We start from the raw sequence: 26,614 nt of genomic DNA, 5'->3' as shown, positions 1-26,614 counted from the left end.
CTCTTAAATTAGTATTAGTGGTGGGACAGCGTGTGTTAAATTAGTGTGGTGGTTGTAAAGACGACATTACAGGGGAAACTTATCTAAAAAGGAAAAACAAACTGTTTCTTTTATATTAGCCAATTGTGGTTGGTTTCCTAAAGCTCTGATTTCTGTGAACCCAATGGAGGTTTAATGTGCCTTGAAACAATTCCTTGTACTTTGTTGTAAACACCTGGACTTAAACCTTCTGCAAATTAACTTCCACAAGGAGTCAGACTGAGGTATGCAGTGTCCCCCCTTTATGATTAGGGGTTAAACAGACACCACGCACATAAGGAGTTCCTGTCAACTGGGAATCTAAGGTTGGACCAATATGCCCTTTAAATAAGCCATTGGCACTAAGGAAAAATAAACAATTCCTTGTGAAAGTGCTTGGTCCTTCTTCAGGTCATCTCTGACTCACAAATATGCAGAAGCCTACATGGAGTTCAATAATTTGTCGTCTTAAATTACTCTATAGCAGCCACATTTCCTTGGCATCCATGGCAATTTGCTTCCACTGTTCACTCACCTGATCCTTCAATTGAGAGCTCACTTATGTTGCCTGCCAGCTTGCGCATGCTGATAGCGCTCGCATCTCCTTGGATGTCATGGACAGCGTTCCTTCGACCAGCACGATCACAGGAAATGAAGTCACTGTATGTAGCCTCTACCTCCATTACTTCATTTGCATTGCCAAATGTGTGTGAATCCCTGTGGAGAAGAGACAGCTGTGAAGCAAGAGGTCCTCAAAGAGTCCTTGGTGCATTTTCTTCAGCGGTCCATTCAGTTCATTTAATCTGAATGGAATTCAATGGTAGCCTGAAGGAAAAAATCCCTAATAATTTCTGTTTTGGAAACTCCCCCAGTAGAGCCCCTGGAAAATAACTCTGTCAATTCACATGGATGCACCCTTTTTGTAACCTTGATCCCTGTCAGGTGCGGCCAGAGAGAAGACGTCTGCCTCTTAACAGTGCCCAGTGCCCTTGTGTGTCAGGTTGTTATTGCTCCTTCTGCCTTCGCAACCAAGAAAAAAGAGGCCTTAGGCTGTTCCTGGTCAGCCCTCTCCTTTATGAGTCATGAAAAAATCATTGGAAATGGCTGTGCTGCTTTCTACAGAAACCCCCTCTTGGCTACTACCAGCTGTGCTCCCGTCAGGCTGTGGCCTTGTGCTGACATGCTCCTTGGATGATGTTTGATCACTTCGGCTATTTTTGGGCCACCCTATTTGGATCTCTTGTGGAGCCCCCCACCTCATCAATTTACAATAAAGCCACCCTGCTGCTGGGACTCTTCATCAATGGCCCTGCCTGCCCAGGTGGTTCAAGTGGTGATATAGTCATCCAGCCTTCCTGAATCATCCAGCTTACCTGTGTGCACCATATGGCAGAAGCAGGGGAAGATCCAAGTGGGCTACAGTTGTACCCTCCTTTGCACTCCTGCTTCACCTAAACTTTAAAGCCAGATGCCTGGGAGGGGCAGCAGCATTTCTATTTAGACAGTGCTGATGGAGTCAATTGACTTTCTGGCTCATTATCATCTCCCTTATTCTTGTTAATCTTTCTTCACTCCCTGTTAACAACCCTGTCTCTCTTTTTTAATAATCTTCATGCTCCACTACTCAAACTATCCTTTCTTCTGCAATGTTGCTCTCTGTTAGCCATCCCTGGTAATGTCACTCTTCTATTTCACAGTCCTGAAGATTGCTAAAAACCTTAACTCAGGTGTGATAATATTAACTCAGGTATAGAAATGACTGACAGTGAAGTACTGGAGGTACGGTCAAGAAACTCAAGACAGCTACATTTGGTTTTATGAATCTGAATAAGAGACATACATTTAACTATAATGACTACAGGACTAATGAGACTCTTATCTTTTGACTGTTTTAACTATTTTTTTGTCTAGTTTGTTGTGCTTTTTTTAAGTTTATAAATAATCTAGGAAATCAGTGCACATTCCAAGAGTTATATTTGTTTTTGCTTTGATCTTAAACTGAATAATATAGTACTAACCCCCAAGCACATAAATAAAACTTAATTTCCCTTTAACTGGAGAAATACGTGCTGTGTTACATGTGATGATGTCCACACCATTTGCAGCCCCCCTGTTCAAAAATTGAAATCTGTTGATGGGCAGAAGAGCTTAGACTGTGCTGTGTTTAACCTGCTGGGCATGGAATTCACAGTAGCAAAGACAAAGCCCTGCTAGCTCTCTGCCTGGTGCTGCAACAAGGCCTGTTGCATGATGTGAGGGCAGGATGTTTCACCCTGATCCTGCAGAGGGAATAGAAACTGAGTTCAAGTTTGACCTTACCCTTGCCGCAAAACCCTCAGAAATGCCATGGGATCTTTGCCCACAAGCTTGTTGGGTGCATACACTTAAGACAATAGTGTGCCTGGACTAAATTTGGATCCATAAATGACAGGAACCTCAATTTGCTGTCTCTTCTCAAAAGTCAGGTAGAGCAGATTGAGGTCTTTTTGGTTCATCGGCCAGTCAGGACTGATCTCAGCTGATGAAAGTAGTCCGGTTCATACCCAAAGGTAGACAGATACTCGTAGAAGTGTTCTGTTAAGCTACTCTGAAGTGAGCAGTTAATGAGTGCAATTCCAACTTTCCATGAGCTCCTCTGGGGCTTATTTCTCTGCCAAACTCAGACTGCAAAGAAATGTTGAGAACAGCTAGGCAGCTGTGGCCTGCACATACCTTGTGAGCCAGCTCCTAGTTCAGTCTGATTAGTATTCCAGTAGCTTGTTTTCATTTTAGTTGATGCTTTAACTTGCAGTGTTTGTACAGAACACGCTGTTCAAAGACCACAGCACGATTCCAGGGATACGAAAAAACTAGCGCTGTCTCTAAGCTAAGCGCTAGCCCTGAATTTCACTTGGAAGTCTGACTTCACTCTGGAAATCCAGCACTTTTGATTCACTGTTGTGTTTACAACATCCGTATTTGGCTTATCAACATGCAGGTAAAAGGTTAACAGTTACTTTTCAGATACTGAGCTACCTCAAGGAGTTTTGTTTGAATGTTTTGTGAGACCCTGGCCTTGTCATCTATAGATAAGATCAAATTTCTGAGAACTTTAATCTTCCCTAGTTCTATGTTTTGTGGTTAGAAGCCCCTGAGATGAACTACCACATGAGGTCAAGGAGCCAATTTAGTTCCTTTCCAAATTGAGCTCAGCACTGAACTTTCCTAGGTGGAAGCACAATCTTGCCTACTCATTTCAGACAATAATGTGCCAGGAAACGATATGCATAAAGATGACTATCCCTTAATATGACTGCTTGTGTCTAACTTGCTTTCTTTTAGTAACCGTGTCTCTAAATGAATCACTTCCTGTCTTCAGTTCCAAAGAAGTTTGTCGATAAGTAAGGTTATGTTGGTTACCTGTCACGAGCTAGGCTCTGTATATGGATTATATCCTGAAAAGCCTATGCTACTGCAGAGTGTAGTGTCTTAAAGCAACCCAAGGAGCTGTTGGCAGCAGCCTGCTCACTGCTGTCAAAAATTAGATTTTACCATCCATGTAAAGGTATAAAACAGCACTTTCTGGTCAGGAAAGCCAGAAACCAGCTCCAAAACTCATGTCCAAAGAGTTCTTAAAGGGGCTCTGAGAAGTCAGGGCTAAAAACTGGTCTATTCTATGCTGAAGGTGAAAGCCTCTGTTGACAAGGAATCTCTTCTCCAGCCTATGTCTCCTGTCACCAGAAAAAATACCTGAGCCAGAGCTCACAAACACTTGGGAAGGAGAACAGTGTCTGCAGGCCATGGAGTAACTCAGTCAAAAGGGCTGGGCATGTCTACACATCCATTAATGTGCTATAGTTACTGCACATTAAATTTGGTACTTGTATAATCAAGTATTAAATTTAATGCGCAGTAACCAGTGTTACTGTGCAGTAGTGCTGGCACATGCCTTTTTAGTGACACTACTGTACAGTAACCTAATAATGCGCCACAGTAGCGTATTATCAGTTTGTGCTGTGACATGTTACTGCGTAGTATTATTAGAGAAATGCAAGCCCTTCTCTATCACACAGTCCCAGAAGTTTGTTGATAGCTTGTGTGGAAGTGTGGGTAGGGTGTGGGAGGGGAAGAAACAGCAGTCAAGAAGTAGAAAAGATTAAATCTTCCTTTATCGTGAGTTTGGGCAAGATGCCTAGGTTCAGCCCCTGAAAACATTAATAAAACTGGTCCATTTTAGCTGCTTTTGAGACTCTCTTTGAATATCAACGTGTCAGGAAGTGCTGGAGTTGGCTCAATGGCCGGATGTTGGATTTGAAAAAGGTCTTGTAAGGCCCTGAATGAAATGTGCTCCTTGAGAACCTTGACTTAGAAAAGTCAAAGTAGGAAATTAAGACACTGCAGTAAATGCAGCTCAGGAGAGTAAGGAACCTCCCTGGAGCCCAGATCCTCTTCAGCTAATGGGGCAAAACTGCCCTGATTCCCCAGCGTTGAGTGCTGAACAGATTGCTGGCAGAAGACAAAAACAAGTAAGTAAGGGGAGGAGATTGATAGGGCTGTACCAGGCACATGCCACTTACAGTGATCTTGGCATGTGCAAGTCTTGCTTTAATGATAAGCTGTGGTAGGAGAGCAGGGAAGGGAATTTGACCCATGACCTCAACTATTCTGATTGGAACAGCTGTTCTGTGTGTTATGTTAGGGCAGGGGCGGGCAAAGTCCGGCCTGTGGCAGACTCTATTTCCCAGCAGCCCCTGCCTGCATCACTGCTGCCAATTTCTGTGGAGAACCCAGCAACAGTGGGGCCACGACAGTGCAGGACCTGGGTTTCCATGGAGTGCTGGCAGGGTGCACAGCTGAGTGGCAAGCTGCTCCGGGGCTGGGATCTTGCGGTAGTGACAGCATGGTTCGGAGCCGGGGCAGCACTGTGATCCACTGCTCACATGCCTCGGGCAAAGGTGTGCAGGCAGTGGATTGCAGCTCTACCCCAGCTCCGGACTACACTGTCACCACTGCAGGATCCCAGCCTTGGAGCAGCTTCCTGCCCAGCCAGTGCTGCTGGGGCCAGTCTCCATGGAAACCCCAGCCCTGCACTGTCACAGCACTGCTGCTGCTGGGGGTCTCTCTAGAAACCAGCTGCAGCAATGTGGGCAGGGGCTGCTGGGAAATGGAGTCTGGCCACCAACCAGATCTACCATTTTGTCTACCCCGGTGTTAGGGTGTGAGCCCCTCAGGGTTGTGTTCCTGCAATTCTCTCTTTAAATAACAGCCACTGCCTCAGTTCCACGTGGCTTTTTGTTGGAGATTCAGTGGCAGATATCCTGACCACAGTGTGCCTTAGGCTTAGGAGACCCCTACCTCCTCCACTGGAGGATAGTGACTGGCCCATTACAGCTGTGTCTGTGCTGAGGACTGTCTGAAATTGTTTGCTCTAGTGCCTGCCTATCAATGGTGGAGGTGCTAGTGTAGACAGGACTCTGGCATAAACGACAGTCAGTATCGAGACTGCTTTGGACAGGCTCTCTTCTAATGCTGCTTACAGAAGGTCTAAATACCAGGGTGAAAGAGGTGCTGACAACTTGCTTACACCACTAGCACTGCATTGATGGGAGCATTTTGTAGATAAGGCCTTTGGGCATGTTGAGGTCACTCGCTTCAGCAAGAGAAGGATATGCGATGCGCTTTAATTTGCCTTTCATTTTTCCTACAATACAGACGATCATCTTTCTCCAGATGCTGCAGCCTGTCGTTTGGTTCTGTGTCCAGCTGAGCCACCACATTTATGTTCTTGGTTGTGGTCTACCTTGTCTTTGATTCCCTGATACAAGCAGCCTTGCTTCTCCTGCAGGGAACAGAACTGATACTATTGCCTACAATCTACAGTGGGAGCTTGTTCTTTGCTGAGATAAGTTCTGGACTTTTCCTTAGCACAGTGTCCTCATGCTAGCCTTTCACTATTGGCTCACGCTCTTGCATATTAATGATTCTAGCAAGTAGGGTTTTCTTTATAGCCAGGGTCTGGTGCATAGAACTTATCAGCATGCAGTAAAAAGTGCCAGTGCCCTCTGCAGCATAACAGAGGACTCGGTAACAGGGAGAAGAAGATGGGCAATGGAAACCATGTGATTACATTTGAGAAAAAATCACCAACTTGGCTGTGGGCTCCTTGCTTGTTCTCAACTTGGGATTTCTCAAGGCTCGGAGTCAACAGATTTCTGTCAGATGCAAACGCGGTAAGAGTTAGGTAAGAGGCATCATCCCTGTCTCCCAGAGAAGATCACAGCTGCCCCTTCTCCTTCTCATTCTTTCCTGTTGTCTGTACTGCCCTTACAGATTTCATAGACAATAGGGGCTGGAAGGGACCTTGCAAGATTATCGAGGCCAGCCCCGCCACCATAGGCAGGAAGTCTGCTGGGTCAAATGCTCCCAGCAAGATAAGCATCCAAGCATTTTTTGAATGAGTCCAGAGTAGGTGCTTGTACCACCTCTGAGGGGAGTCTGTTCCAGACCCTGGACACTTGGACTGTAAAAAAGTTTTTCCTTATGTCTAGTCTAAATTGGCCTTCCAGAAGATTGTGGCTGCTAGACATTGTTATCCCTTGGGGAGCCCTGGTGAACAACTGTTCTCCCAGATCCTGATGCACCCCTTATATACTTATAGGCTGCCACCAAGTCCTCCCTGAGCCTTCTCTTCACCAGGCTGAAGAGTCCCATGTCCCTCAGCCTCTCCTTGTGAGGCTTGCTCTCTTGGCCTTTGATCACATGGGTGGCTTTCCTCTGGACCCTCTCAAGATTATCCACGTCCCTCCTGAAGTGGGGGACCCAAAACTGGATGCAGTACTCCAGCTGCGGCCTCACTAAGGCCGAGTAAAGTGAGAGGATGATGTCCCTGGTTTTGCTTGAGATGCATCAGTGGATGCATGCCAGAGTTTGGTTTGCTTTGCTGGCTATGGCATCGCATTGGTGGCTCGTGTTCATCTTGTGGTCAGTCAAGACCACCAAGTCTCTTGTAGGGCCAGGACATCCACTAGCACTGCACTGATTGGTTAGATTGGTTCCAAATTGGTTAGATCAGTGGTTCTTGATGTTTCTTGCGATGGGGAAGCATCCATCATTTGACAAAGAACGATGTCTGCAGCCAGCTGCTGCTCAAGGCAGGGCTCCTGGAGGGCTTCCAAACTGTTTCCTCTCCTCTGTGAAGCTGCTTCACACCTTTCCTTGGAACTTCTTTGGTGGAATCTCAGCCACGCTCTGAATTTGTAGGTGAAGCCAAAACTGGTGAGTGAAAGGGAAGTAAACGCAAAGAGGTAACCTGCAGAGTGTCTGTGAGGGATGATCCCACTGGGTTCCTAACCTAGCTTGCACCCTCATCTGCATCGTAACAGTTGCATGTAAAATAAATCCTTTGCCTCTCTCCTAGTATGTCTTCTGGATGGGAGACTCAGGATTCATAGTAAGACTGGGAGAGGTTTTGATCTTCAGAGATTGACCATGCTATGAGATTGAAACAAATTTGATCTTGTAAAGGAACCTCGCTCACTCATTTGCACCGAAGACCACACAGCACAATGTGAAAGGTGAATTTCATCATTTGACGAAGGACTTAAATTTGTGTGAGAGGTGTGGAAAGCAGACAAATAAATAAGCCAGCTAAAACAGCAGTAGTTAAACAATGTGCCTGACAAGAGAGGTTCTCATTATTTGTATCAGTGATTCATAATATGACTGTAGTTGGAGGGGACTGGTTTTGATAGGATCTTTGGAAGGAGACTTTGCCCTTACAGTGCTGCAAGGAAAGGGGAGATTTTGATATTTCTGCAAGTGCGGATCCTGGGCTATGCATGTTTGGTTTGGTGAGACTCTACTACAGTGCAGTTCTTGTGGGAGGCTCATCTTAACCAGAAGGTGGCAGACGAGGCTCATTTTCTATTACCGTGGGCTCCTCGTTCAGTGTCCGACTGGGAATGCACAATGAAGCTGAAGGACAGCTGTCAGCAGATCCTGGTAAGACAGCAGGATTTTTGTGGCAGTCTAGCATGATTTGCAGTGCTAGATCGCCTAGGGACCTAGCCGCGGTCCCTTGTGCTGCTCTTCTCTTTGGAAAGCTACTGCTGAACAAAGCAAGGGATGGAAAGTCAGAAGATGTCACCCTGTTTTGTTTTAAGAGGCTGATTTTTCCCATGAGGTATTTCTGGGAAGGTGCAAATGAGTCTGTAATATAAGTGTATCAGTGAATTTCAGTCACTGAAAATGTCTCTTTACATTGTCTCCTCCAGCAGCAGGACTGGAATATATATCAGTGCTATGCTGGAATAATATGGCAGTGGCAGAGATACTCAGAAAGCACTGGGATTTAATCTTGCATCATAAACTGACTTTCTACCTCTGTTTTTAATATCCATTTTGGGTTCATAGAGGAGGAGGGAATTCAAGGAGTAATCAAAGAGGCAAGCTCTTGCCAAGAATCCCATGAATAAGTATGTGTCCAGTTTAGTAGTTTATTAATAAACCAGTGCACAAATATTTCCAAGGCATTTTGTAGAGGGCTTTCCAAATGCCAGGGAGGGTAATTTCCTTTCTCTCTTTCCCATTCACTGTTTAAAGTAACATAAACAGCAAATGCATCACTGAGTAGCCTGTGAGCACAACTGCGTCGAAAGAGATTTTCAGATGGAGAAAGGACTTTTGGTAACAAAGACAAGAGAGCCTGTCCAAAGCAGTCTCGATGCTGACTGTTGTTTATCAATATCCTTGCAAACCTCTCGGCACTGCTTGGAAAGAAGGCTCCTGCATTTCAGCTCAGGGAAGAGGATAATGTTCATCCCAGGAGGAAATGAAGAGCTAAGAAGACCTTTTTTGTCAGGGCAGCTGGCTTAGCTGTTCAAAAAAGACGTTTCAGAAAAGCAGGGGCTGGGAGAGAACTCGCTCGCTTTGCTGAAATAATTCTGATTTGGCAAACCGGCTGCCTGGCCTTTGCTGCTTTTTCCTCAGTGTGTTATGGGGGCTGGCATGAAACAACATGTCTGGAGGAGTACTTGCCTTGCCTGTACTGACTTGGCCCCTGCACTTTGAGCAGTTTGTTGTATCCCAAAGGAGATTCAATTACAGCGGCGCTCAGTCCCTCACCGGCTCCTTTGTGCTTCCAACAGTTCTGGCCCAGAGAGCCAACCTATTGTATGTAAGTCCTCAGACCCAGGCACCTTCATCAGAGCTGAATTTAAGTCATTTGAGGCCTGCTGCAAATGCAAAGGGCTGAATGATCCAGCCCTTACAGTTTATAGTTTTTGCCTGTTATGGTGCATAGACAAGCTTGAGACTGGGCAGTTTCTCCTGGGTCCATCCTTCTATCAGACTGGCAACTTGATAGTTCCCTTTTCTGCTTCTCACCATCTCCCAGGATGGCGGGTCAGTGAATGACAGCTAAGAACTACAACTAAGTTCTCCCCCAAACGGAGGATGCCCATGTGCAGCATTTGGCACAGTCAAATGCCTGTGGGTCCAGATAGAGCTCCTTTGCCTCTCTTACAGGCTAAGCCATTCTGAAAATCTGCTGATGACTTGAGCTAACCCTTCCAATATCATCATTCATTTCCTTGACTTTTAAGAGTCACATTTATATGCCATGCTTTAGATCCTGAGAACTGGTTAAACAGGAACTCCTACTGCACAATTACCATTCAACAGCACTATGGCACTCAACCACTACCTTGTGACAGGATGTTTGGCTAGGACAGGACTCTGACATGACAGTTCTCAGTGACAGACCCAGAGGAAGCAACACCTGTCCTAATACTAGCGTACTGTTATGATGGAGGCTGAGTATAAACTTGTTGAGGCTGATGCTTGGGACAGCTGCCTGTCATTCAGATAAGTGCAGGATAAGAGCCAGCTTCCAAAGCCACAAGCAAGATGGGTCAGAAACCAAAATGTGTGGACAGGGAGGTTTCGCTGGGGTATCATTTGATGGATGTGTGTGCCTGTGAGAAGCAGCACCCAGAGGCAGGCTAAGAAAGTAGAAGGAAAGACAAGCAGAGGAAAAATGCTGGCAGCATGGCTTTCTGGAAAGAGCCATGAGAGAGAGCTTTTTGGGCAGTGAAGGATGAAAAGAGCTGTGGGACTGTGATCCTCCTTGCCTCCTGGCATTTGTTCCTACTTGGCTTGGGGAAACAGGTAAATGTGGGTCTATACTGCCTCTGTGGTGCTCTCAAGATTGCTGCTGAAAAATAAATCCCACCTACTTGCTCTGTACTCTCCAAACTGGACGCACCAGGGACACCCCCAGCCCCTACTCACAAGATCTCTGTCTCTGCTGTGCTTGAGAGATGCAGCGGGAGGGATCTCTGGAGTGTCCTCACTGCCTCAGTTCTGGGTTTGGAGACCATGGCATGAACCAGTGGGGCAGCCTTGAGAGCGCTGAGGAGGTACCATAGTCATACCCTTTGGGTACATGTTTTGTAAATAAACAGGTATTTCTTTGGTGCAATCCTTACTCAATTATCAGATTCTCCTCCTGACAGAACCAACCCTACATAGCCCCAAATGCTGACTAACCACTTGGTCAGTAGGAGCAATGCCGAGGTCCAGACTTAGTTTTTCCTGTAAGAAACTTGGTCTTAGAGTTAGTATTTTTGTTGAATCAAGATGGAGCAAAGCATGGAGGTACCAAAAAGGGTTCAAACAAGAACTGGAGACTTCACAAAAGAAACTAAAATGTCATGTGAAAGCTTTTGAGAAAGGACTGAGAGATGACCTACAGTCAAAGAAGAAAAATCTGAGGCAGTTGCTAGAAAGCATTAAGTGAAGCACATTGAGAAGTCCAGCTCCAAGACTCCAAATCTGGAATGGCCACACAGGTTGTAAAGAGGACTAGCATCCTGGAAGTCATGACTTGGAAGGCTTCCCAAAGAGGGAGACCAAGAAATCTCTGGCTATCATGGAGTTTGCTAACACAGAAAAGTTGCACGAGGGACTTAAAGAGTTTGAAAAATCACTTTACGAAGGAAACTGGACCACTGTGAAAGTCATCTGCCTGGGCTTGGAATTGGGCCAACCAGAAAAACTTGAGTGAGGCAGGATATTTGCAACGCTTTTCTACCCTGATCTTAATCCTTGAAGAGAACACTTTGGATTGTCCCAACTTAAAATGGTATAGAAATCTAACATCAAAACTCCCTGGGTGCTTTATTTGACTCAGCCAAATGAATGGCTGGGAATAGGAACAGAGATGGTATTTCTAACAGCCAGTCTGAATGGCCCAGTTCTGATCATGCTCCAGAACTTACCTCCAGAAAAGAGATGGAGTTATACAATTATCTGGTACAAAACTTCGGCATTTGCTTTGGAATCAGTCATAAACCTGAGTTGGCCAGTACATATCAAAGAATGAGGAGAGAAAAAGAATAGACCCCGATCTCAACTGGCAGAGCAGACGTGTTCCTGATGCATCCAGATACCAAAGACACCTTCCACAATAAATTAGTAAAGAACCAACATACTGGTGCCCAGCTAGACTTGAGCATGTAGGCCCATATCAATAAAAGACGGCTAATGACACTCCAAGAATCTGTGGGCTCTGCTGCAGAACTTGAATCTTTATTTGCAGTAGTTCACCAGAACAGGGAGCAGCTACTGGCGTGAGAGCGAAGTTGACCATCACGAACCTGTAAATGCAACTATCTAGCGCATATGACAGGAAGGGGATTCCACTCTGGTTGCAAACCATTTTGATCAATTAGGAAAAGGGATACATTTGTGGTTTGTAAATGAGCAACAGTGCAAAAATTAAGGGGAACGGGTTAGTTAAATGCTGGCACTGTAGAAAAAGCTGGCCACAGAAAAGAAGGTTTATTTATAAACAGACAGGACAGACCATCACAGATGTTGAATGAGAGCCCCTAAGCCCTTCAGGAAATGGGGACACCAAACTAACAAGGCAAAGCTGGGGAGTAAACAACAGCTGGGCATTTAGAAAGCAATAATAAGAGTTTGGCTACCAAATGTATAATAGGATCTGTGAAAAGCACTGGAACAGTGGACACCTGCTCAAACACAATCATTATTAAACCAGATGCACTAAAAGGGCAAGGGGATAGGAGGTCTAAGATAGAACAATCAAACTGGTTTCAAATGGAAACAATGGCCATGGAATGGGCACCCATCCAACACTGAGAAGGTTGGGTTTGAAACCCGCACCTCTGGATTGGAGTAAGGAGTCTGGATAGCTAAGGTGGTAGGTGAGCTATTAATCGGTCTGAATTTCAGTATGGCTACTGAATTTCAGTAAGTAAATAAATGCTACAAACAGTGTCTTCAAATTCAGTCTCTCAAAATTCCCTTTAAAGATGTCTCCAGTAAAGCAACTGGCCTGTAGACAAATGGTTTGCAGTGAGCCTGTTGTCCTACCAGCAGGGGCGGAAACCACAAGCGCAGATTATTTGCTAGGGTAGCTTTCTAACAGAGGAAACATGGGAAATAGCTGAGGCTAATTCAAGACACAGGGTCTTGAGAGAATCTTGCTTGCTAAACTTCTGGTGGATCTGAAGCAGGAGTAGATCCCTACTTGCCTGCTAATGGTTTCTGATGAGCAGCAAACAGTGGAAAAGACTGCAAAATGTAAACTGCTAAATCTAGTCAAGGTTTGCAGACATGAGAACTGCAAGGGAGAAAGGGGTGGAAGTGAGGTCCATGAGTTTCTAGTGCACTTATTCCAGCTCAGGGCTATATACTTAAATAGAATGCAGAGTTATTCTCACAATGCAATAAATGTAGTACCAGATCGGTCCAGCATAAGATTGATATTGTGGAAAAGCAGCCCATGGAACAGTCACCTCACTTTTGCTAGTAGAAAGGAGAGAAGAAGCCTGATAACCCTTTGAAGAAATACTGGTATAAGCTGAAATCCATAACTGAGCTTTCAGTCAGCCTTGGGCCTCTCCCATCGTTCTGGTTAAGAAAGAAGTTGGCAGCACCAGATACAGTGTGCTATACACTCTGCAGGATTCTTACCTAGTGGCTGATACCCTGAGGCTGTGTCAGGTTCAGACTGGTTTTTCACAATGGAATTGAAGACTGGGTATTAACAAGTAGAAGTGGGTCCAGAGGACAAGGAAAGCCCACCTTCACCATGACACAAGGCTTGTGCAATACATATAATGATGGCTTTGGGCTTCTGCAATGTGCCAAAGCAGGGGAAAAAAGGGAAGAGTGTTGCCTGACATGACACTTTCTAAACCCCTTATTACACTGAGATGATATGCTACAAACTAGAACTTTTGAACAGGAACTGATGTACTTACAAAACTTTAGGGCTGCGGACCTGAAACGGTGGGCAAAGAAAAGCATGCTGTCCCAAAAAGAGGCAACCGACTTTGCCTCCACAGTGGGCAGACAGAATTTCTGCTGATGAATAGCAAATGGAGGATGTGCAGAAGTGGCCAACCTCCAGGTACTCAGAGATGCACAGAGCTTTCTCTGGCTCTGCTGCCAGCATAGAAGGCTTATGGTGGGGTTTGTTAATACTGCAAACCCTTACATAGGTGGGGTTAGGTAGGGAACCATTCCAGCCAGCATTAGCATCTGATTTTAGCATTTTCTGAGTTGACCAAAGGCTTATGTGACTGTTCCCTTCTTTGCCTACTGGGACTTCAACACCAGTTTCGTATCAGACATAAAAGATAGTGTTACCTGTGTATAAGCGGTGCTGACACAAACACAGAAGGACTTGAGTGTGTGTTGGCTTATTATAGCAAAAGCCTCTTGCGAATCTTGTATCACCAAGAGGAAACATCTAGCCACAGTTATACCTATACAATGTTTTCACCACTATTTGTATGGAAGGAAGTTTAGTCAGGAGAGACCAGGCATCCCTGCCATTCATTTAAGAATCCTGAGGGGATATTTTCTACGGTATTCAAAGAAGTGCTGTGATTTCATGCTTATACACAGACCTAGGCTCAAGCTTCCATAGAGATTCCTATGAAAATTGTCCAATTGTTGTTGGCTCTGCACCTGGCCTGTTGCCTTGGTTATTGTTTTAGTCTGAATGAGACTGTAATCTTGTTTTGGCAGGAAACTGTCATGTGCATTTATACACTATATCAATGCCACTGATGAGCTTCCATGCCAGGTGTCAGTGGATGAAGCAGCAGCGCTGAATTCAAGGGCTCCCCTCCCTCCAGCTTCCACTTTCCTCTCCCTCGATAATCTTGCCTCCTTACCTCTTGCCTTTCTGATTCTTTCGCTCCTCTCCTGATCTGGCACTGCAGCAAGGACACAGGCCCCCTGCCCGAGAGGAGGATTTGTTCAGGTCCTTGTGGCATTTCAGGCATATTTTGGCAGCGCTCCCTTTTTTAGGCCCAAGATTAGACATTCTTAATGGCTAAAGGGGCCAATGCAGCATGCCTGGGCTGACTGAAAGGAGGCAGGGGCAAAAGTTAAACACAACAAGAGATTTCTCTCCAGAATTAGGCACACAACAGTCACCCCCATGACAAACAGAAAGACTTGGGGCTTGAATTTTGAGTGCTTTGTTCCTGTGCTTGGAGGTAAAGGTAGTGAGTTAGGGTGGCTTTAGGCCACCTAAAAGTTACTCTGGGTTTAAAACCTGTTTCTCATAATGCTCTGGGCTTCGGTAGTGGAGAAGAGCCCTCGGGCAGTGCACACCTTGGACACAGGCACACACACACACATACAATACATGAAAGCAGGGCTAAGCGTAGGCCCCTGCACTTTGGGTAATCTCTGGGGGATGCTTCCACCTGCTTTCTGGCCCTCAACATGGCCCAGTATTGGGGGTCTCCAGCACGAGGACCTCCTGGGGATAGGGCAGGAATGGAGCTAAAACAGGGATGCACCCTGACTTCGACAGCAATTGAACAGGGGCTGGAGCTCAGCCCTACCCGCTGCTCCTCCTGCGCAGGACATCTGGCAGTTGGGAGCGTTGCTAACTCCAACCGATCCCCGCGGGACCGAGCCACGCGCGCTCGCGCCAGCCCCGGAGTTCTGTGCGGCACCGCGGGCGGCGTGGTACGGCCCACCCGACGGTCCGCGCTGGAGACGGGTCCTGGGAGCGGGAAAGCTGTACCTCCTTCCCGCACTTCTGGGAACCTGGTAGTTTCTGAGACATTTCACCAGGAGAAATTTGAACTGCAAAGCCATTCTGACTTCTGGTGCATGCGGTGCTGTGCCGGGAGGGAAGAGCTCTTTGGGCTCTGGAGAGAAAAGTGGCGATTCCTGAAATGGGGATGTGTTGAGTGGACAGGAGTGAGCGTAGTAGCCGAGACTGAATGGACATGAGGCTCTGCTTTGTGCTGTCATCAAGGCTGATGTTTATATCCTACTACTGAGACAAATGCGTAAGCTCTTTTCTGAGGTGATGTTTCCATCTGTGTTTGTAGGAATGGCACCCCACTGTCATGGCAGCTGAACGTCCTCGAGCAGCCAGGCTTGACAGAGCATATGCCAGCCCCTGCCGAGTAGCCGACCGTGACTTGGGTAATAAACCTACTCCACATCTCTCTGTTGCCTTCCACTCAGGGATCCCAGAGCATTTCTTCTGCACCAAGTCAAGTCAATGGGAAGGCCCATCTATGCTCCAACATGAGCAGGGGGCAGGACTTGTGAGTGGAGACTAGTTCTACCATGTCTCCGGAGAGCATGTGGTTCCTTTTTCCAGGGTTTATGAGATACTGATCTTGGTGGCTGCCTCTTCCTTTCTCAGTCAGAAAAGTGGAAAGAGGGAGTTGAAGACCCAAGAGGAAACATGGTGTTTTCCAGGCTGGAAAGGCAGGACAGGAGGTTCTGTCTGAACCAATGTTTTGTCAGGGACAAACATGCTCAGGATCAATGAGACATGCATGCCAAGGTAGAAGGGACAAGAAGCAGCCAAGGTATGGCTCCCTACAAGAGTTAACTGAATGACATCATGTGGTCTGGAAGCCTGGAAGATGTAATGGTCTCTGGATGTATGAGGCCACAAAGTTAGGAAACCAAATGGAATAGAGATGCCCATGTGTCTGAACAGAAGGTGCATCTTTCTGACCAGACCAACCCGGTACCTGCAGTGACATGCGTGAAGTTGTACAACTGTCTTACACATACAAGCAGCTCTCTGCTAAGAATCAACCCCTTGCCCTTTCCTTCTATGGTGCAGCATCTATTATTAGAACTCCCCTATGGGGGACAGATCCATAACAACAGCAAAACACACGCCACAGCCCTGCTGAGCTCTTCAAATATTTAAAGAGAGAGATGGTTGACTTCTGAGGAGGCCTGGTAGAGCACAGAAAGGGGAGCAACAGGATTTCTGTGCCTCCTGGGGGACTGCTGAGAAAATCCCTCCTGCACAGTCTCATCCAGAGAGGAAGCAAAAAGTCACCCAAGGCCAAACTGCACTCGAAAGTACCGGGGACTTCACCAGGAGTCTGAGAACAGGCGGGTGGAATTTTAGCAAAGTTTCCAGTACCAGTTTGCTTGGGAATGAGCACGAGAACCTGCAGCCCAGAGAGAGAGAGAGTTTCATATGTTTAGCCAGTGAAAACAAGAGCTTGGCAGGAAGATTCCTCCTCGGCCCTAGCATAACACAACCAGATGCCTCATGGTTATTTATTAGCAGTGCCTAGAGCCCCTGGTCATGGACCAGGACCCAGCTGTGCTTGGTGTTGCACAGACAAAAGCAGAAAGATGCCCCAAATCATATTCAGCTGACTCTGTTTTTCTAAGGGGGCTGGAGCCTCCAAACCTGCCTTTTTTGTTTACTCCTACTTACTTAGTACTCAGGAGACAGGAGGCCCAAGCTCTTGAGAGTGCCGAGTTTCTTGGATGGAAAAGGAAAAAGAGTGGGGGTCCCTATTCTTGCCGGAGAATAGGCCTGTAACTCTCATTAGCTCTGAGCCTCACTGACAGAATAGAACTTAATGGCTAAAACTGACCAGGAGCCCTTTTTGTGGCTGCAGACCGTAGTCACATGCCACTCACTCCCCTTCTTCCTAGCTTGGAAAAACAAGGTGATGTTAAACTGGACTGTTGTCAATGCCTTGATGGTGATTTGGGAACGTGCTTGCTGTAGATTCCTTGTAAATTATGTTAGTCTCACAGGAAATCCTGTCACCTCGTCACCCCATTGAATGCAGCCACTCCATCAGCTGCTATGTTACTGCAAGATTAGAGTGTGGGGGTTTCTTCAACACATGCTGAAGAAGCCCAGTACATAAAGCAGGAGCATACAATGGCAACACAAGGAGCTGAACCTCTGTGTTTGTACACAGATTTGTGCTTCAAGTAGTTTTAAAATACCAACCAGGGATTGCTCCTGGAGTTAAAGAACCAGCTGGCATTGTCAGGGTCAAACCTGCTGTGAGGAAGGGCTAACTAACCTTTCCCTACACACCATCAGACTGTTTCTATCCTGCCTGGGTGTCTTGCACCTTGTGTTCATTCAGTGCTATGCCCTGCACACTGCTCAGCCAATGCCCCTCAGGCCTGGCATTCCCTGCTGTGTCAGTTCTGGAGCTGCTCTCTCTTCTAGCCACCACCCCTCCATCCTGCCCCAATGGACTTCTCTTCTGCTGCCAAGCTCCTAAATCACTCTGCCCATGCATTCAGTTCTGACTTGCCCTGCTGTGCTAATTCTGTGGTCCCCATGCTGTCCTACACCAGCGTGGGCAATTATTTGGGCTGAAGGGCCACTAAAGGAGTTTTGGTGAGCTGTTGAGGCCCAGGGGAGAGGATGCTGACCTGTCCTCAGCCCCTTGTCACAGCTGTTTACACTGTCTGGCAAGGCAGAGGGGGCCAGGGAGAAGCCCACTGATTCTATCCGGCCCCATATGCCCCGCACCCACCACTGGGGGTGCCAGACAGAGTGGGTGTGCAGGCAGGTGGGGTCTCCATGGACACCAGCCCAGGACCCCCCACTGGCAAGGTGTGCTCAGGCGGGTGGATGGACTGGGGCCATGGGCAGGTGGGGAGTGGTGTTTGGGAATGGGATGGGTGGGTGGGGCTGGGATTGCAGGGTAGTGACAGCGCGGGGCCAGGGCCCAGGGCAGAGCTGCAATCCACTCCTTGCATGTCCCTATGATGTCTGTGGGCAGCAGGGCTGGGTCCAGCAGCACAGACACTAGCAGTGGCAACTGGAGTGTAAGGGTGAGAGTGAGGCACTGCCACAAAGGCTGCCAGGAAGCTGAGTCCAACCATTGTGTTGCCCTCTGCCCTGCTGCCACGCTGCCTGGCCCTGCTGACTACAGCTCCTGGAGTGCCTGAGAGCCACATGCAGCGATAGAGAGGGCTGCACTTCACATCTGGCAGCATCTCGGTGCCTGGGGGTGGTGGGACCAGCTGCATGTGCCACAACCTGGGCTGTCCCCTGTGTCTGGGCCAGGCAGGGCCAAAGGACCCACCATGGGCTGGACCATACGTTGCCCACCCTTGTCCTACACATTTCAATCCTGCCCTGCAGCATCCTCAGCTATTTCAGTCATAGGCACCTCAGTAGGCTCCATCAATACCCCTCACTTTTGGCCGTCAGCACTTCCTGTTGTGCTAATGTCAGAGGGTGTTCACACTGCTGCCAATGGGGCTCTTTCCTGACATGCAGCATCTCCTCCTGGGTAAGATTCACTTTGACCATAGCATTATTCCCAACTGATAAAAAAAATAAATAAATGCATTGAGACAAGACTTTATAGTAACAGGCAGGGCCTTAGAGTCCTGAGTAGAATGAGTCCTGTTGTGTCTGCACTCCTCACGAAAAAAAGCTGTGGCAAGACTTCTACACGGCTACTGCTCAGCCTTTGTAAATACCAATGTCTTTCATTTCATTGGCATCAGTGAGCATTAACCTCTAGGCATCAGCAGCAGTCCTGACCACATGCCACTTGTTAGCAGCAACACAAGAGTATCAGCAGGTTGGCACTGATAAGAAAAGGCTACAGCTAATCTCATGTAATGGCAATAAATAGTAGCACACCACAGAAACTAAAAAGCACAGCTGAATTATTAAGTGATGAGAAGAAACTAACATAAGCTGTTGCTTCTTCTCCACATGCTTCAGCCTCAAGAGGCATAAGCCAGCATCCCACAGCCCACACAGACCAATGCAAGGGAAGTGGCTCATGTATGAGACAGATATTCTGTGTACCTCACAGGCACAGCTGTTGGGGACCCTGATTTCTCATTTTAGGGAACTCTGCAGGTCCATTCAGGCATCCTATTCCTCTCAGGTCTGACATTGCGAATTAACATGTCCCTAGAGCTTGTCCTTCTATTTCTTCCTCCTCCTGCCACTTACTAAGCTCCCCACCTTCTGTCTAAAACAGCTGGGTTTTCCCAACTTTTTCCCTTTTAAAATGGCACTGAAATGGACCCACAAAATACAAGGCAGCCTTAGATACCTGTATTTGACTGTCCACTTGCACAAACTCATTGATGACAGTGGCTCTCTATTCCTGTCCAAAGTGGTTCCTAAACTAGAAGGAATCCAGCTGTATTCTATTTGTGACATGGGTAGTCAGGAGGGAAATGTCTCTTTGTTTGTACAGTCGTCATGTTTGAGCCTGGAGTCTGAAACAGTGAGCACAGCTCCCAGGGCAACATGCACGAAGTTACTCCATTCAGGGGGGACTAACTGAAAATGATTGCCACACTGTCTGCCTGAACCCATGGAGATCAAGAGAGGAAAGGGCATCAGCGTGGCATCCCCATCGCTCCCCTCCCTTTCTCTCTTGCATGCAGAACTGTCTAGACATTTAGCCTGACCCCATCAGGTGATTTAGCCTGACCCCATCAGCAGTGAGACTGCTTTTTTGAAGGTCATTTTCAGAAGAGATGACTACCTTTCAGCATTGAGGCCAGCCCCTTGATTGGTATGAATCAGTGTTGCTCTGGTCACAGACCTATGCTGATTTACCCTAGCTGAGAATCTATCTCTTGTTTTGGCTTAAGAGAGACATTATCCCAACTACCCACCACACCGCAGTAAGGGTTGATTTCATTCTCCATTAGGAACAAGTGTCCAGTGTCTTAAAAATCCCGGATGACTGGGATTCTAGTCTCTCTTAGCAACCAAGCTTTCATAAAGTTGAGGAGTTTTTCTCCTAGTATCTAACCTGATTTTTCTAGGCTGCATTACAGCGTCTTGATGCTGCTTCTCACCACATTGATTAATGGAATTAATTGGTTCCTTCATCTAGCTGGAGACAGTTGCCGTGACAGCAGTTATATTTTTGCTTTGTTCCCACGATTAATTTGTTTTTCATGTTCCACAGCTCCTAAGTGCTAATGAATCAGGAATTTTGCTCTTCTGCTTTCCCCAAGGAAGCAGCATGTTCCTGAAGAGCGGGGTTTCACTTTAGGAGTCAGCACAGACCAAGTGAGTGGGGTTTCAGTGTCTGCACATGGGACCTCTCTAGGAAAGGGAAATTCTGGAGTATCAAAGTTGACTGCCTAGGCTGAAAACCACAACAGATAAAACCACAGACCTGGGATAATCCAGCACCCAGCTGTACATGCAAGTGAGGACTTGGGTTCCCTCTGCAGTAACCTATAGCTCTTTATAGTTCACTGTGGGCTTGTACACACATTCATTAATGCACAGCAGTTACTGCGCATTTAGTTTGGTACTTGCTTAAAGAAGCATGTGCACAGTGTTTTAGTGATGCTTACTGCACCAGTGCACAGTTTTTTAGTGACACTTACTGTGCAGTAGCCTAATACTACTGCACAGTAGCGTATTTGCACAATTGTTGCCTGGCACACTACTGCGCAGTGTTATTAAGCTACTGTGCATTAAGTGTCTCATGTAGATGTGTCCTGTACCAGCTCCACAGGGTCATAAAGCAGCCTTAGACTATGGGAATACCCCTGAAATTGGAGGCTTCTTTGCCAAGCACAAAACCAAATGCCCCTCACCAGAGTTTCCAGGGCAGGAAACATATTGGACATGAGTGAGGAAGGACAGGGTAGGATCAGATGCAGGGGGGCTGGACCTGATGATCTGTAAGGTCCCTTCCAGTCCCTAACAACTAGGAAACTCTGAAACTATGCTTACCCCTAGCTACTCTGCGGTGCTGCCATAGCTCACTGAGGCACAACTTAAACCAGCCATCCAGCCAGTTCTAACCTGCACCAGGAGCCAGGCAGACCCCTGACAGACTCAGGCTAAGGCAGACCTCATAGCTTCCTTCTCAATGTCTTGTTACACGCTACATTTAGGACGTATTCACTGCACTTAAGACACAAGTGTCTGAGTGTTTAAGCAGTAAAACATGTGCTAAGTGCAATCATATTGGAGCAGAGTTAGGACTTTCCATGGAAGAAGTATCACGTTAAGTAATGTGTTCAGCTATCATCGGGCTGCTCCACAGAGGTAACAGAAGCAATTTGCAGTCTTCACCCAGCTGCAACATCAACCAGGGACCCCTCTCATGTGTTAAGGCTCTGTTGTCAGTCCCAGTCCCAGGACTGCACAGGGCCAGTTCAAGACTCATGTGGTGTCAGGGCTGGGACCAAAAATCAGGGAGCCTTGTTTGCAAGAGATCTCAGTAGGCACCATAGTAAACATTACCCTACCACTTCCCAGAACACATTCTAACTTCTCATGCAGCAGGGGTATGCTTACTACAGTCTAAATAAAACGCAGGCTGAGTGGGATGAGTCCAGGCTTTCCTGCTTGCCATAGGCCAAACAGTTGTAGAGTCAGAGCTTTGTGCTTATCAGGACAGCTGTTACAGGGAGATTAACTCCCGCTTCCTGATTCTTTATCACATCTGCTGCTTTTCAGAGGCGACTAGGAGGGAGTGTTACAAAACAGAGATGACAGGATGGTGCCATACATATATATATATTTATATATTCTTCGCTAGTGTTTCAAGCTGTTTGATGTGGAAATATTTATGCTAAGGATAATGGTTAAATGGAGAAGGTGCTATAAAGGCTGGGACTCTGCTCACTCAACTGTGGTACTTCCACTCAGAAACTATTTTCCCAGACCAGGAGGCTGATTTCTAAATTACCCTGCATGAGTTACACTGCACAAGTTCCCTTCTAAGCCTTAGGGGGGTTCCTATGTCTCCTGGCAGACCTATGAGTTTGGAACCTGGCAAGAAAGGGTTAAATGGGTGAGGAGTAGATACAGCTGGGGCTCGTTTTCTTCTAAGCTCAGCTGCCATTGCCCTGTATAAAAGGAGGGAGGGAAAGAGGGAGTGATGATGTAAAAGATTCTTGGAGATGGGGGCTGGGTTTTTAAGGAGGGAATTATATGCTCAAGGGAGAGAACTGTGGTTTGTCTGATCCTTGCTTCCATGCTAGAAGGAAGAGTTTGAGCCCCATCAGGGCAATAGGCAGGGAGAGCCTAGTTTGAGGCAGGCATCTGGTAGACTGTGGAAACACAGTTTGCCATTTTAAATACCTCTGAAGGGCTTGCTTCCTTAGCACAACACACACCAAGCACAGTCACCCAGGACAGAAATGTCTCCTTTCCAGTTCACAGAATCCTAGAAGCAGCTGCATTCAGCTTTCTAAATAGGTGTTTCTCACTAACAGAAGTGAGATAAAGAGCCTGGGAATTAGGCAGCAAACAACCTTGCAGCTCTCTATACAAGTGTCAAAATAAGAAGTGACCCTTGAGAACATCGCTGTGGAATAAGCCTAGCTGATTAGCCACCTGGGGCTCTGCTTGGCTCCCAAGTTATTACTGTTCTTCCAGCCCATTTAAAGGAAAGACAACATCCTACAGGTTCTGTAACTGGGTAGTGGCAAGGCATGCCTAGAAACATGATGGAAAGTCCCTGCCACTAAGCTACCGGAAAGCTTAGGTGGTGGAGTTAAAGCACTATCAGTGGCTTTTAGGCCAGACTAGATTAGTTAGTTTAAGGAAGTAATGCAATCAAATCTGCTGTGGTGTAGGGGGATGGGCTAGGGGTTGGCAGGTCCAGTTGAAATGGTCTTGCTATCCACCTTGCATGTTTATTTCTACCAGCTACATTAACTCCCTTCAACTCCTTCAAGCTTCTTAACCAAATTATGATGGCCTGACTGGGCTGAAATGACTCTTCCCCTCTCCCCTACTTTAGGTTAGGGAAAAAAAGGTGGAGGATTCTTCATACACCTGCATTAAGCAACAGCAGCTTCTGCAGACAGGTTAAAAGCAAACTCTGCCTAAGGTAGAGGAGGTGATACTTGAGGAGTTAAGGGGGGTGATGTTCTGAAGACAGATGTATGCACATGATGTAGTAAAGGAAGCTGTCTTCCCTCAAGCAGACTTCACTGCTTTGTATCCCAACAACAAAAGGAAAATACCAGTCTCTGGAAGCATTGAATATTTTATACATCCAGTGAAATTCCACTCACCCAATCTGGGATCAGTGTCCATAGACTATCTCAAACATACATAGGGCAGCATGCTGTGCACAGAAGAGGCATGGCGATCCCTTGGAAAGTTGTGCAGAGAAAAAAGAGACTGCATACAGCAGCAAATCCTTTAGGGTCCTTTATCACCAAAGCTGCCAGAAGTCCAATGATGATAGCAGAGAGGGACAGAAACAGCCGTATGTTACCAGCCAAGGCTCCTCCTCCATTTTTCCCAAGGTGCATGTGCCAAGCAAAATGCCTTCACATGCCACGCTCTGGCACCCCCTAAGCCCATCCAGCATTTATCATGGGGGGAGCAGAGGCTACAGAGCTAGGGAAGAAATCTGCCCAGTGGATTTCCAGAGAACAGAACCGTGCACAGCTCATTTGTTCAGGTTGTTAAAAGAGGCAAGAATTTGGGGACTGGCATTTTTACACTGTATCTACCTACAGATTGAGGGGCAATCAGATGCTATGTCTGGCCAAGAAATTTTTCAATGTGTGTGTAAGTGAAATGGGCAACAGAGAGCAAGAAAGAGCAAATGTACCCAGTAGCCTCCTCTGTCTGGTTTTCTCAGAATATACCCCCTAAACTGTGCAACAATTCACCAGTAAATGAAGGGCAGTGGAGTATGGTTTGTGTCAGCATTTCACTATGGCTTGATAGAAGCTATGACACAGAGGATACTGCAGGAAACTAATTTGCAGCAGTATGTTGGAAGTTGGAGGCAGAAGTACAGTCTCTTTCTGGGCAATGACCAGTCCTCTTGCCTTGAGTCTAGCAGGGCTCCAGGTTCAGATTCTCAGAGGTAAAACCTTGGATGATTACTGTAAGATGCAATTTTGGGCACAGGCCTCTGGGATCACATTATAACAGGTCAGGAGCTTGTAGAAATGTGCACTTGAAACTCTGGCCCTACTACGCCAATCCACAGAGGTTTGCTGCGTGTTGCTCAGAATGAGCTCCTAAGCCTTACATGTGATCTCTCTTCACAGATCAGGTTCTGAGACTATAATGTATCTTCAGCCTGTTGCTGGGGTCTCATTGTCAGATTAATAATTTATAGAGGTTAGAAGAGATCTATATTGTGTTTCCAAGTGTACCTACCCAGGCAGCCAGCGCGATATCTGACAGTCTCCTAAAGTTTCCTTTAACCCCTATTCAATAACTTTATAGTAGCTAGCAATTCCAAGTGTAAAGGGAGGTCAAAGGTCTCATGGCGCAGCCCTGTCATATTCCAACGAATCTGTGAATTCTGCTAAACACCTTGTCACGAGAACAAAAAAGGAAAGGACAGAATAAGGAAAAAATCCTGGTGATTTAAGTACGATTTTAAGTCATGCTGGGCACATCTACACGAGACACTTACTGCGCAGTAGCCTAATAACACTGTGTAGTAGTGTGCTGGGCAAAAACCCATGCTAATACGCTACTATGCAGTATTATTAGGCTATTGCACAGTAAGCATCATTTAAAAACCATGTGCTGGTGCTACTGCGGAGTAGTAAGTAATAAAGTAAGGTTAACCAAGTACTAAACTTAACGCGCAGTAACTATGGAGCATTAATGAATGTGTAGACACTGTGAATGAAAATCAAGTTCCACCCACTCACACCCATGCATTTCCAGATACCCAATTAAAGCGTGAAAGCCTACCTGCTTTAATTGACCTTCCTTCTGTACATGTCGGCCGACCTTTGGCTCCAAACACAGCAGGGAAAATATTTCTGAGGAAAGGAAAATAAATAAATTGCTGCCCAGCAACTTAATTAGGGTATTTGTTGCTCAGACTCTTCAAATCTGTCATTACAACACCGAGGACAAGAGCAGATACTGGGAGGGAGGGAGGGAAGCTTGCTTTGCAGAGCTAAGTTTGGTGGGTATGAGGGCATGAAACTAAGGATTTGCCTACATTTAGCTACTTGTATTAACTGTGTCTGCGCAAGATTTTCCACCAACACAGCTACAGGGGTTGCTAAAATCCTAGGCCTGACTTCCGTAAGCATTTCTCTCTTTGATCCTTCTCTGTTCATTTGCTTTGTTTTGTGCTACGAAGTGACATCATTTTTGCCAACCTGAAACCAACAGACTCAGGGGGATTCACTGGCTCCCCTGAGCATGCAAATGAACTTCAGTTACAAGCTGAGTTGCCATTTAAAGCACTAAAACTTCCCTTAGAAACCAGAGACAGCTGTTGAGAAGGTGCTTATAGGCTTGTTCAGTTGTGTTACCTCAGTGTGTTCGCTGTGATGCACAGCTGTGTCCCCAAGCCCCCGGTCAAATCCACTTCCTTTGTGGTCCCAACATCTGCTGGAGGATTGCAATCTCCTGACCTGCACTGCTCAGCCACTCACTTATTTTAGCAGCTGTTTTGGCTTTCAGAGCAAATGGAATGTCATGGCCTGTTTTCTTACTTTGTCCCAGGAGCAAATATTAGCCGAGCAGAAAGCAAGAAATTTAACCATCTGATGACACAAAAATGAACTTGCTCAACAATTCTGAACTGCTTGTTAGCCCACTGTAGTACTCTGACAGGCAAAATCCCAGACCAGCTGCAGCCCTGGGGGCCCTGTCTTTGATTTATTTTCTTTGCCTTCAATTTTCTAATGACTTACGAGCAGGAGGCAGGACTCCAGAGGTCCAACACAATTATATCACTGATTCAGGTACAAATTAATGTATGTGTTTCTTCCTCAGTTGCTATGTCTGGAGAATGGGGGTACTAATCCTTGCATCTCTTGCAAAAAGAGATGTGAACCCCGTTCAATCAGTATCTGGGACCATGGTTTGGCAACCATCGATCCTTCCAGAACATGGTGTATGCATGAGAGGTCACCCAGACCTTTGACACACCTGCCTAGACAAGACCTTCCCAGACCTTCCATCCCACGTTTAGGGCCACTGAGACAGAATCCAAAGACCAGGCTGAGTCCAGATGTTTGGTGCCTCCATGGTTGTAGTTGTACAAGCATCTGGTAATCGAACCTAGGTCTCCTGTAGGGCAGACAAGGATTCTACCGCTGAACCACAGGGGACCAGTGTCTGAGAAACACATGGAGATCCTGATGACAGAGGCTACATCATGGCAAAACACCCATTACTGTTGCCCAAGAAGCATCCAGACAAAGTTGTGCAGATTTGACAATATTGTTTTTCCTGTCCCATTGACAACTACTACTCCATTGAAGTATTAGAGTGGAAACAAAGCAGGATTCCCATGAGCCTGGGGATAGACATTGGCCCACATTGGGCACCAGCCAGGAAAACAAAGGCAGGAAG

At 46.5% G+C, this 26,614-nt stretch overlaps 1 protein-coding gene across 3 annotated transcripts in view; it reads right to left on the bottom strand.

Moving 5' to 3' along the window:
* PKIG (cAMP-dependent protein kinase inhibitor gamma) overlaps positions 1-26,614 on the bottom strand; it is a 33,270-nt gene that overhangs the window by 2,149 nt on the left and 4,507 nt on the right. The window contains exons 1-3 of one of the 3 annotated variants that reach the window (XM_059733181.1): positions 14,892-14,955; positions 14,211-14,403; positions 554-735 (exon numbers count right to left, since the gene is read on the bottom strand). In XM_059733181.1, coding sequence (XP_059589164.1) covers positions 554-735; positions 14,211-14,362 — 334 coding nt within the window. In that variant the 5' untranslated portion in view covers positions 14,363-14,403; positions 14,892-14,955. Of the gene's footprint in view, positions 1-553; positions 736-14,210; positions 14,482-14,891; positions 14,956-26,614 lie in introns of those variants that run through there. The other 2 variants (XM_019484567.2, XM_059733182.1) reach the window with 2 other exon arrangements.

Source organism: Alligator mississippiensis, chromosome 9 (assembly GCF_030867095.1).
Source record: "Alligator mississippiensis isolate rAllMis1 chromosome 9, rAllMis1, whole genome shotgun sequence".
In the NCBI taxonomy this organism is placed as follows: domain Eukaryota; kingdom Metazoa; phylum Chordata; order Crocodylia; family Alligatoridae; genus Alligator; species Alligator mississippiensis.
The sequence above is the reverse complement of the archived record's forward strand: the minus strand, read 5'-3'. Positions and strand labels throughout refer to the sequence as shown.